General features: G+C 38.1%; 1 protein-coding gene across 1 annotated transcript in view; it reads right to left on the bottom strand.

Annotated features, from left to right (window-relative positions):
- The window catches only part of CFAP74 (cilia and flagella associated protein 74), a 34,359-nt gene that overhangs the window by 19,277 nt on the left and 3,063 nt on the right, over nucleotides 1-12,019 (bottom strand). The window contains exons 2-11 of the mRNA XM_026050937.1: nucleotides 8,042-8,178; nucleotides 7,623-7,707; nucleotides 5,501-5,674; nucleotides 4,934-5,044; nucleotides 4,367-4,469; nucleotides 3,843-4,000; nucleotides 3,062-3,272; nucleotides 2,724-2,906; nucleotides 1,449-1,622; nucleotides 439-557 (exon numbers count right to left, since the gene is read on the bottom strand). Coding sequence (XP_025906722.1) covers nucleotides 439-557; nucleotides 1,449-1,622; nucleotides 2,724-2,906; nucleotides 3,062-3,272; nucleotides 3,843-4,000; nucleotides 4,367-4,469; nucleotides 4,934-5,044; nucleotides 5,501-5,674; nucleotides 7,623-7,707; nucleotides 8,042-8,178 — 1,455 coding nt within the window. The remainder of the gene's footprint in view (nucleotides 1-438; nucleotides 558-1,448; nucleotides 1,623-2,723; nucleotides 2,907-3,061; nucleotides 3,273-3,842; nucleotides 4,001-4,366; nucleotides 4,470-4,933; nucleotides 5,045-5,500; nucleotides 5,675-7,622; nucleotides 7,708-8,041; nucleotides 8,179-12,019) is intronic.

The raw sequence follows: 12,019 nt of genomic DNA, 5'->3' as shown, positions 1-12,019 counted from the left end.
AGTAGTTAAGTTAAAGCCTGTTGTGGTTAAAAATGCATCTCTTAGATGGCGACTAAAGTGCTAGATATTTACTGAGACCTTCCAGAGCAGGTGGATTCTGACCCTGTAGTTCTTAAGCGAGTATATTCAGTCCAGAGTTGTACTATGCTCATGTTGCAGGCTACTCTTACAGAGATCCAGTGGCAGGAAGGGTTTGCTGCACACCACAGCCTAACTTCTTACCAACCTAGCTAGAAATTCCAAATGTGACTGATCATTACAAAGTAGCAGAGGGTAGTCAGCTGTAAAACCGAATCTCACGAGTATGAAATCAGTTGCTGTGGTAATGCAAGTTGTTCATTTTGTGGGGGTACCACTAAAACAGTGTCAGAAGTACTTTTTTTTAAAGGTTGATCAGCCAGAAGAGTTGAAAACTTAACTTTGTGTAATTTTACTTACTGAATAGTGATGAAGTCCTTGAGCCATTCACTGATTCCCGCAAGTCTGCAGAAGTTAACACTGTAGGATGCATTTGTCAAAACTATCTTCTTTTTGTAGATTTTACCAACATCAAAATCCTTGGAGTACCAAACACATCAAGTGGTCTGAATTACATACATAGCATTTACACGTGCAATTACAAGAGCAACTAATTTACTGCAGTTTCCTCATAGACCTACTGAAACCTGGGCTAATAGAGTTGTCAACAATTTGCACTGCAGGTGGCAAAGACAACACACAGATTTTGAACACAGAACTGGGTGCCAGTTCCTTCCAGTGAAGTTCTATGTTTTCTGCCTGAGGCATCAACTTCCAGCTATAAAGTTGTCACAGTTCTTTTTTTTTTTTTTTTTTCCTTTCAGAAAATATTAAGTGATGGCTAAGGTATTTGCTAAGGAAGAAAGCACAGCAAGACTGAGCTTTTGGTCTTTTTGACAGCATAACTAGAGATTCAGAAAGAGCTGTTATATCTTGCTGGAAAGTTAACATCAGTTTGATAACCACTTCATTTTTCTAGTTTGCAGACTGTGTTCCTCATTCATGCTGTCACTTGGAGAGATGGTGGTGTTCACCATGGCAAAGCACTTGGAAATTTCGGAAGTGTGCTACTTACAATCTCATTTTCCAAGGTATGTAAAAGGCAGGTAAAATCTTTACCTTTAGAAAGTGTGGAATACAATCTAACAAGATGTTTGAGTATGTGCACACCCTTTTGACAGTTTAAATTCCTGTATTTTATATTTAAAACTGAGTGAATACTTTGTTTGGCCTGACTATATAACTCCTCTGAGAGACTGTTGGAGAACAAGGGAAGTGCTTTTCCAAGTTTGACTAATGACCTATTAAAATCAACAAGAGTTGCATCCCTGCACTGTGCCCTAATGAAACAGGGATTTATCAGTTGATTTGTATACAAACACAGCATACATACGGCTTTTTAAAAGATGTTCTGCAGAATGACAGCTAACCTTGAAATGAATGAGGTTTGGTTTACTATAAAAAGGACATCCCTCACATTCACGAGCAGCATCTGTTTGCTTGTGAACGATTCCAGTTTGCAGTTTCCCCATCTTTTTTCCAAAAATCTCACTTCTCATCATCCTTGAGGCCAATAGCTTTGGTTCTCTTTCTTCTTTGGGTTCCTAAAAAAAGACAAACACCAACCACTCTCGAAAGAAAAAGTCATCATAACTTGTAACTAATCAACAGATCTATGATCTAGGTGGAAAATCCTGTGAATGATCTGGCTGGCCTCTAGCCTGTTTCTACACTAGATCAAACTCAGACTGCCAGCTTTTGTTGGAAGAAATTCATTTGTTCTGACCTGTCTACTCTGTACCTTGTATATGCCCAACTTAACATGCGATAGAGTTAATATGGTCATTAAAAAGCAGTAAGTTGTAATTTCTTCACTTTCCAAATGACTAATCATAAAAAAAAAAAAAACACACACAACAAACATGTACACAGCTAAGCATTTTTGTTAAGCAATTAAGTTATGGTCCTTGCATGTGAATGTATGGAGATAATACCCCTTACTGATAGGCTCTAGAGCGTGTTCTCAAAGATCTTTTGCGTCCCAAGAAGGCAGTATATAAAAGGTATACYGGATATGGTATACAGTATATGGAAGTATATGGAAGGTATGGAAGGCCTCAGATAACATTTGATTTCTTTACCACATAATTTCCACTTTTCAAGTGAGTATTGTTTTCTTGCATTTAGAGTAGTGAATATAATTACTTTGCCACCGTAGAAGACATACCTTTTAGTGCCTGGCATGGGATTGAAAAAGTTGTTTCCACATGAAACAATTTTGTTGCTAACTCAGAATGTCACCTTTAGTTTTCTCAGAACTCAAACAAGCAAGTCAACATGATGTGATATATGTCTTAACATCTCAGTTTTTATTCAGAGATATGTTATTTTCTCTTTAAGAGAACAAACCACAAAAATAGGTATAAAACAATTCCTTCCCACACTGAACCTCTAAATCTATGTAATAATGGTAAGTCAATGTTTTAATTGTAAATTACATATGAATAGTTGAAAGCCAATAAAACAGTGCCTGCCAATATCATTATTTTAAGATGTCTAAAACAAAGAAAACTTTTCTAATCCTTTAAGATACTTTTATATATACATTTACAAAGGTGTATAAAGACTTTAACAATAAGATAAATATATAGGCACCTTATCCACATCTATTTTTTCTATTTCTAAGAAGAAACCAGAACATTTACCTTGTGAAAACCATATCCCCAATCCCAAAGTCCTGGAAACTCTGGTTCAGCTTGAGGCTTGTCCCTGTCTTTCTCATCTTCTTTACTTTCACGAGACACATCATGGCACACTTTTTCGGGAACTTCTTGTACAGAAGTAGTTCTCTCATTAGCTGAGCAGCAAACTGATGAAGGGTACCACAACTTTTGTAAGAGGACAACAATTTTGAAGGTACAGTTAGAAATTGCTACAAGACAGTTGCTTCAACAGTACCAGCTTTTGATCAAAAAAAAAAAAAATAAAGAAAAAGAAAAAGAAAAAAAATCTCAAGATGGTTAATGTTTAGACATTTCTTTACCTGTGGTAGTGCTGCAGCTGAGTGCTGGCATGTGTTCTCAATATATTGCCATGTTCTCATTCTCCAAAGCAAAGAATCCTCAAGCTTATCAGCCCTTTTAACTGCCTTCATAGTTATTTGACTGTTTTTCTGCTTGCGAAAGTAAACATCTTCTTGCAAAATTCTAGCTACAATCTCAGTTCTTCTAGATTTTTGCTGTTCTGCAAAAGCTCTGTAATACAATAGTGTTAGAATATTAAAGAAACTATGGGTGTCTACTAGTAAAATTATCAGATTCCTGTCCCTTCTGAGCCTTTAAGCTAAAGAACAAGCAGACACACATTCCTGGCAAATTTGCTACAAAGCAGAATAGTAACTATGATCAAAAAAGTACATAGGAGACGGTCTGCCTCTGATCTTATTACAGGGTAGTCTTTGAGATGTTCTGTAGAAGCCCTAAGAAAGCCATTTAAAACCAGAAGTGTTAGAAAACGTAACTGCAGTTACTTCAGGCATCAATTTCAGTTCACTGAACTACCTGGTGTAGTTGATTTTCTTTGCACTGACCACAAGAGGACATGGGCTCCTAACTTTGGTTCTCTGCACCATATCTAAACTAGAATTTTAAGTCACTTAAAGCGGATTGTACAAATATCACACATAAAGAATATAAGAATGAATTCATTCCACTAAGATCACATCACAGATGTTGAGTTTTCACAAATCTGAGTAAGACATCCAATATATTCCTGTGTAAGCATCACTAAGCAGCTAAGGGTTCCATATAGAAATGAATACTTACTGTTTCTCTTTTTCATATTCCAGCAGTCGTTTGTGAAGAATGACTTCCTTGGTAACATTGCCTCCTTCTGCTAGGACAGCTTCTCTCATTTTCATCTCTTGCTTTTTTGCCTCAAAGGCCCTTGCTTTTTTCCCTATCTGGAGGGTTTGGAGGCTTTCCTATGAAGCCAACAAACCACAGTTACATTTGATTCACTTGCACAATATACAACAGAAATTCCACATACAAATCTGTGATGGATTACTCTGAAATGGAACTTAAATGTTTTCAGAATGTACAATAATCAAGTAAGCTACTAGTAGACTGTGCACTCAAGATAAAGAGTACTTTTAAGGGCAGATTTTAGCATTTCTAACATGGTTATTCCAGTATTTAAATTCTCTACATTTCTGATGGAGATTTGGCCAGTGATAAGACAGTGTCACACAACAATTCTGCAATGAAAAGTGAAATCACTTTCAGTAAAGCTTAGCAGTCTATAGAGGCAATTTCTGCACTCATGGTGTAAGCTGCAATAGCAGTACCCTGTTGGAAGTTATGCTGTTTTTCAGGGAAAGCACAGCTTGTATCCTTCTTTCCATATGCTCCCGAGACTTCAGTTCTTCTTCTGCATTTTTCTCATGAATTCTGTAAGTAGAATAAAATCCTTCAGACTTATACGTTAGGAAGATTTTAACCTTATAATGTTTAATCTGGCAAACAGTAATTGCCAATGTCACCCAATATTCTTGTTCTAAGTCTCTGTTTACTATGATATTGTGTCTGGGTAAGGTGAAACAGTTGGAAAGGTCCTCTATATGCAGAACCAGTCAAGGACATTAAATCTGCACAGTCTCAGAAAGAGGGATGCCAACTGCCGAATTAGTCATACTGCTCTGAAAACCAGTGGATTTTCTTGCAGGTCTTTTCTCAAGTTCTTTTGCACTAAGGTAACATTTCAACACTTCACAGTGTTGGCAGCAGGGCTGAGGATTTCCAAGTGTTAGAGAGGAGGAACTTAGCAGAAAAGCATTTACTCTTAGAAAACCAAAGGATACTGTATCAAATGCCAGAGAATATATGATGACAGATGAAAAGGAATTTATTATTACCTTGCCGTTGTTTTCCTCAGGAAGCGGACTGCTTTTTCATGGTTCCTTTGAATATCTTCAAGCATTTCTTTATGTTTTTCTTCACATTCTTTCTGGGTTTCCTCATCTTTTCTACAAAACACAGGCAAAGAGCCATAGCAATGAAACCTGGATTCCAACACCGCTTTCCTGTTTGCAGTCCATGATCTAAGGCACACCAAGGACAGGGCTGAACGTGCTGAAACTCTTGCCCTACAACAAATTTGGATCAACTTTATCATAGGTTTAGAGGTTTCTGGGGCCAACAATAATATGGACATGTGCAGTTCATCTGATCCAACAGAAAGCATACATACAGTTTTTCTCTTTAACGAGCCTGTTTTCATAGGTCAGAAGACTTAACCTAAAGGACTGCAGGCAATTCTTATTTTTATACCATTTCCTCATAAAAATATTCCAGAGCAAACAACTACCTCAAAAACACAAAGCCAATAGTATTCTTTGAATTAGCTAAACTTCTCAAGAACCTAAATAATGAGCTAGATAAAAATAATGTGGTCAAAGGAAGGACAGTGAATAGTTTCTTACTTTTCTCTAGCTTTTTGGTTTTGTTCTGCACACAGAGCTGCTCTTTTTTCCCTCCGAATCCGCCTTTCTGCTTGTTTTTGGTACTGTATATCTAGCTCATCTTCATCTTTTTCAAGTCCTTCATTGAAGCTTTCAGATTTTGCCCGCTCGGATTCCATTTGCCACACCTCATACCTTTAAAATAAAACATGAGCTGTTTTCACTAATAGTCTGCCATTCTTTCATTTACTTCATTTACTGTGAGAAATGCTATTTTCCTGCATATCTAGGCATCATAAGGTGACCTAAGTGTAAAAACTTGTACAGTACTTTTCTATCTTGCATCTTTATTAAGATTGTCTCTTTCGAGTTCCTAAAAGATTTAGCACAGGAGTCCCATCATCATTCATTATTTTTATTTAATCATTCAACTCATTTTTTGTTTAATCAGCCATTCCACTTCAGTAGATAATCTACCTTTATTAGTCTATCATTCATTGATAAACTAACTTGAAGATTAATACAGATCATAAAAGTGCAGCTGCAAAGTTTGTTCACAACATTCTGGATCTTGGTACACAAGCCACCCACTGCTTTCTATTTAAACAAATGTGAACAGTACAGTAAATTGCCTCCCACTTTATAACAGAAATGTTTCAGGACCGCTCCTGCATACAGAACTACCACTGAAACACAGGCATACATTTCTCAACATAAAAAGGCACGTATAAGTAGAATTCCTGTTTGTATTGGTCATCACAGTAGCAAATCTATGACCTCACCTCTAAAATTACCATAGCATACTTCAATATTGATTGATCATACTGAACAAAAATGATTAAACAACTGATTAGCAGTAGTGGGCTAGGCTGATATAATGATCTACTCTTTCTAGATCCTTCTTTAAAACACATGCCTGTTTCTCATCAATTCCTAAGCCTCCCCATCTTTCTGCATTCTTATTTGCTTAGTAGAATATCACCTGTAGACCAGGAACCATAGACATAACAGTCCCCAAGCTAATGGACTGCTGTTCTTTATTTCAACTGGAGGAATAATGGCTAAGTCACCTGGAAAGCAACTGTGCTATTGGAGTGCACCAGTATGGCAGTAAATGCTGTGCTGTACTTAGCAGCTGCAAATGCTTACCCTCTTGCCACTACATCCCTGAGGCAGATTTCCTTTTATCCTTAGGATGGCAGTGGCTTTCATTACTGACCCATTAACATTTTGAATATGTGGATTTTTTTTTTTTTTTTGAATATTTATCAGCTGTGTTCAGGAACAAGAAGAGGTGAAAACAGCAAAGTCTATCCATGCGAAGTTAATGAGATAAGCACAGATGGTAGCAGGGTTTGCAAATTCTAGTTTTCCTGAACAACAGTTTAAAACTTTAAAGGGATTATTCTAAACTATTTTAGAACACTATATATACAGCTGATAAGACAGTTTTGAGGAAAGTTAGTTTTTCTCTTGTCATTCTAGACTATTTAAAAGCAGAGAGAATAAGCCTGTTTTATTTTTTTAAATCATCTTGGTGTATTTTGAGTTTCTCTGTTCATAACAGAGACACTGTCAGCATTCACCGGCAGCAGTCGTATGTGCCATGCAGCTTCCCACATAGATACATTAATAAACTCTGCTTTGTTTTTCAGTCATTCCTTGTCTCCCTGCCAAGTAAATCCAGGGCAGAGATAAACAGTTTTGTCAAAGTAGGTAGAACCTTGCTTTGATCTTTCTGAAGGCAGCAGCAACCTCTTAAAACACTCAGCCCATCAAACTCCTTTTCCTATTCCATCTTTGTTACATGTAAGGTAACATGTCTTTCTGCAGGAATAGAGCTGCTGTACCACTTACACTTAAAAACAAATAGTCCTGAACTATCATTAGAGTGGTTCTGTGCTAACTGCTCCTACATGACAGTATCAAATTCTGTTCACTCAAAAATTGCAATCTGATGCTCATACTCCTTAACAGACCAACTTATTTTACAGCAACTTCTCATGCAGTTGTTGTCCTACAAGTAGAGTGGGATATGCATACAACAGACAGAAGTTGAATTGACCAAATCTTCTCTCAAAAATCGCAATTAACAGTATCAAGGAAATTACTGTTAGAACTGGTAACAAATTAAATTATTTACGTGCTAGAATCAGCCTCATCTTCAACTCCTTCAGAAAGGTGGTTTCCCATCTTGCCACCAACACCTGACTCTTCAAGTTTGTGTTCTAACAAAAAGTAAAGCAAAACAATACCTTAATAAAGACAGTTTGGGCATGAAAATGCAGACTCTTCTATACTGGCTGTCAAGTCAGAATATGAGAATAAAAGATGACATTTGAAAAGCTTTATAGAAGCAGAAAGTATGGGATTCACTGCTACAGAAATAATGGATTGGGTTTGGATGAGTTACACCTGTTGCAGAGTAACCTTACTCAAAACACTGCACTTAGGAGGAGCATCATTCAGGCCTAAAACTGTACCACTGCCATCTACTACATTAGTAGAGCTATTAAATAAATACAGCTTTCTGTAAGTTATCAAAACATTTATAATCTTCACCTTCATGATGGCCTTTTATGTTAGAGTGCTGACCAGCTTTGTCTTCTTTTTCTTCTGTTCCCAGAAATGGTAAAAGAGTTTTCAGCTCTTCTTCATTGCTGTCACTGAATTCTGAATCGCCCATGCTGACAGAACTTCTAAAACAGTCAAGGTACCAATGAGAAAACTGCATGTTTTACATTAAGCAAAAATGCTGACCATAGTTGGAGATGCAGTATTTATGAAATTACATTACAGCACATGATATAACTGGTACAAGTGCATACCTTGGTATGAGTCAGACAGCTGGAGTATCAGTTTTAATTGATCTCTGATGCAAAAGAAAAAAAAAGATTCCCAAATAATTTGTTAAAATAATTAACTCTGTAATAAAATACTCCTTCAAAAATTTTTTTTTAAATCTACTTGGGCAACCACTTTACTCCAGAAAAGGGAATGAGTCAACAGAGGTACTGACACTTGTTCCTTACACAGTTCTGCCTGTTAAATGCTTAAAAAATTTTGATGCAATTTACTGGAATTCAGTAGATGCTGTGTGTCATATAAAATGACTTATTACCACATGGTTGATCATTTCAAGATCTTACTCATGTAGAGGCTTGTACATATGATTAATTTTACATTCAAAGCAAGGCCACTGACTTCTGTATTATGTAAATCCTTTTGGAGAATTCAGATAAACATYAACTGGAAGAGAGTATCTTATTTTTCTGATTTAAGGAACAGAAAGGGTATGCTGTAGCATTTCAATCACTTCTATTCATCACTTGAATAGAAGTGATAAAAAACACACCAAAACAGAATTCCTACACAGGGTTATAGTTGACTTAAAAATACTCTGTTAGTTAATGGTACAAAGTTAGGACAGACAATGTGCCATGAAACAAGTTGGAGCTAAGTAGGAGAGAACGGAAAGAACAATTTCTTCAGCTGCTATTCCAGGTAAATACGGATTCACACGCATACATCCCAGAGCCTGTGCTCAGGATCCTCAGAGGTTTGGGGTGTTTGATATCCAGGCAGCTGGGCAGGAAAATACTTTCGGGAAATAACTTGGGGGAAAAAACAGATTGGAAATGGTATCTGCACCGCTTTATTTTACAACCAAACATAATAGGTGATTTTTTAGATTGTGCAGGAATGGTAATGAAACTTTCTTTACTAATATACTCATACCCAAGACAAATCTGTTGATAAAAAGCACCTTTTCAGCTTTTAATAGTGCATTAACTCTTTCGCTAAGGGGATGAACTCATCTAATCTTGACCAGCAGGTAAAGACTGAAATCACCAGGTAGCAAGTCCAGCAAAACATTTAAACTCTGACATAAAAGTAACACAAAATTATAGCAATGTAGCGATAATAGCTGCAGTACCTTCTGATAAGTCACTCTGTGGCCAGGAGAAGGAACACAAATTTAGATGCAATATGCCTGTGGTTAAATTAKGCAAAATCTACCACATAGTTACAAGCAACCAGTAAATAAAAACACAAAACAAAACCAAACACATGCCGGACAGCCAGCGGGTTCCAAGGCCAGCCTGCCCCACCAAAGTGATACCCTGCTTCGCCGCGGGGAAGGTATTGGGCCGGGTGGGGTGGGATCGGAGCGGTTCGGTCCGGTCCGGTCCGCCCGCCGCCTACCTCCCAAGCGGCCTCGGCGTCCGTTGGAGCCGTTGTCACGGCAACGGAGCGAACCACCCGTGGCGCGCGCGGCGGGGCTGCCCCGGGCTCTGCGCACCCCCACGCGACGCGCCGCTCTCCGCGCCGGGAGCCGGGGAAACGCGCGAGGAGCAACGGGGGCCGCTCCTGGAAACGGCTCCACGGGGGTTGGGAGCCGCAGCTCTATCCAGGCCCATCAATTGCCAACTTCTGAAGCGGCACAAAGGTCGGTTCATGAGGGGCTCCCTAGTAACAGTTCCAAGTGTGCACRAAATCACTACGGGAAAAAGTATTGAGGTGATAGTCTAGAACTTGTTCGGTAAAGATAAATGACCGCATTCATAAACGCAAGTTGGCTGCAGTATTGTGTGTGTTTCTCAGAGGAATGTTCTGAACAATTGCACGTTTGCTACCATGCATTCAGTGATTTTTACCTTTCCTTTAGTTTTCCCTCCTATTCTGTGTATTAGTTTGACTACTTGAGGAACAGTGTAGCTAAAACTCACAGAAAAGTAGAATCTTATCCCATTATTCTTGACACTAAGTGTCATGCTATAGAAATTGAGAGATTTGGCAATTCAAGGTGATTCGTATAAAAAGATATTGGGTCACCATTTTTTAAGCAAAGCTATATTGAAGTAAACACGGATCTGCACATAGAGACTGAAGGCAGTTTTAAAGCCTGCTATTATTTACAACAATGGCCTCTTCATTGTCCCACACTTGTGTTACAGATCCTCCTTCTTTTGAAATACGTGGATATTCTTAGCTCAGTACACACTAGGAAATCTTGACTTTATGTCTTCTATTCATATTGCATAAGAATAATAAAATACAGACATTTTCAAGATGAAAGCTGTAAGATATAGGGTAAAAATAGTGTGTGATTAACTGTATAAGTCCCTCTGCAGATCTAGAATAGCTATAATTGTTGTTGACTCTGAAGCTGCTTGTGCTCTCACCCTGCTAAAATCAGAACGTAAAAGATTGCTGATAAGTAACCAGGTAGATTTCTGTAATCTTGTTGCACAGACGCTTTGCTAATCAGGGAAAATACAGGTAAAATGGAGGACATACCGTTTTGACACTTAGAACTGTTCAGTCCACTTTCATAACAATGAAAAAACAGCAATTTGTAATTTTAACAATTAATTAATGTTTGTTTAATCTCTGAATTTCCTAAAATCTTAAACAACCCTTTAGTCAAAAAGACAAGCTGATCAGTGACTTTGCTGTAAATCATAATCTAATGCAGTGGATTATTACCCCTGATGTAGCCAGGGACACAGCGTTGAGAGGTGATTCAAAATTTAATTGTCGTTTTGCAGGGATTATTGATACAGCGTTTACTCTGGAGCAAAATTCTAACTACTAAAGCAAGTTAATACAGAAATATGAGGTGTCTTGGAAGTGAGATTTTATAATTGCTCATTGCAGAGTGCACACTGGCACTACACCTGACTGCATGGTCTCCTAGCCGCACTACCAGAGGGGATTTTATGTGAGATGGGTAATTTCTGTCACTGGGGAAAGGCGATCTAGATTTTCAGCTCCCAGATAGATGTGAGAAAAGGAAACATATGTGCAGCCCCACTGAAGCTGCTAAATTTTGGTTCCTCAGACAAGGTCAGATCTTCCAATTCACAATTTATATCCATCAACTTTAAGTCAGTGAATCCATTCCAGCTTTAAAATGCCAGAGATTTACCAAAAGTCTTTCGTAGATGTGACTATTTGAGATCCTGTAGGCACTGACCAGAGACTCTGAGGTACTCTGAGGTATCCAAGTGAGTATGCATAAATTAAAAACCTGCTGTTTTCTTCAAGTGGAGCTAAAATTAGAGGCATTTCAGTGAAGTTGCTTTAATACCAACTTATGATCAGTTTTGAAACATCATAGAGCTGGACAATCATTTGCTATATGATTACATACTGTGTTTCTTTTGGCAGTTGGTATTTCTTTTCTGAACGTTTCCAAGGTGACAGGAGCTTATATATGGAGATTACTAGCTTTTAGGCGGGAAAAAATGCCAATAATGGAACTTAATTTTTTTACAGAAGAAAAGAAAAAGAAAAAAAAAAACAGAACTTCTTCCCTATTCTATCATATGGATCAATGCTTGACTGTAAACAGTGACAAAACGTTGGTAAGTGTCTTATCAAAGAGTCATTCCCTGGTGTTGCCAACGGGGGTSGGCAAGCCTCATTCGCTAGCTGGACTGACCTGGGGTTGTCCTCACCCCAGGGCCCTGGAGCACAGTTATCACTATGGGGGATGCGGCAAAATGGCGATTATTGCGCAGTTCAGTCTGCCTA

Source organism: Nothoprocta perdicaria, unplaced genomic scaffold, assembly GCF_003342845.1.
Source record: "Nothoprocta perdicaria isolate Ctin4 unplaced genomic scaffold, notPer1 scaffold_72, whole genome shotgun sequence".
Taxonomy (NCBI): Eukaryota; Metazoa; Chordata; class Aves; order Tinamiformes; family Tinamidae; genus Nothoprocta; species Nothoprocta perdicaria.
This window is presented reverse-complemented; position numbering and strand designations above follow the sequence as displayed.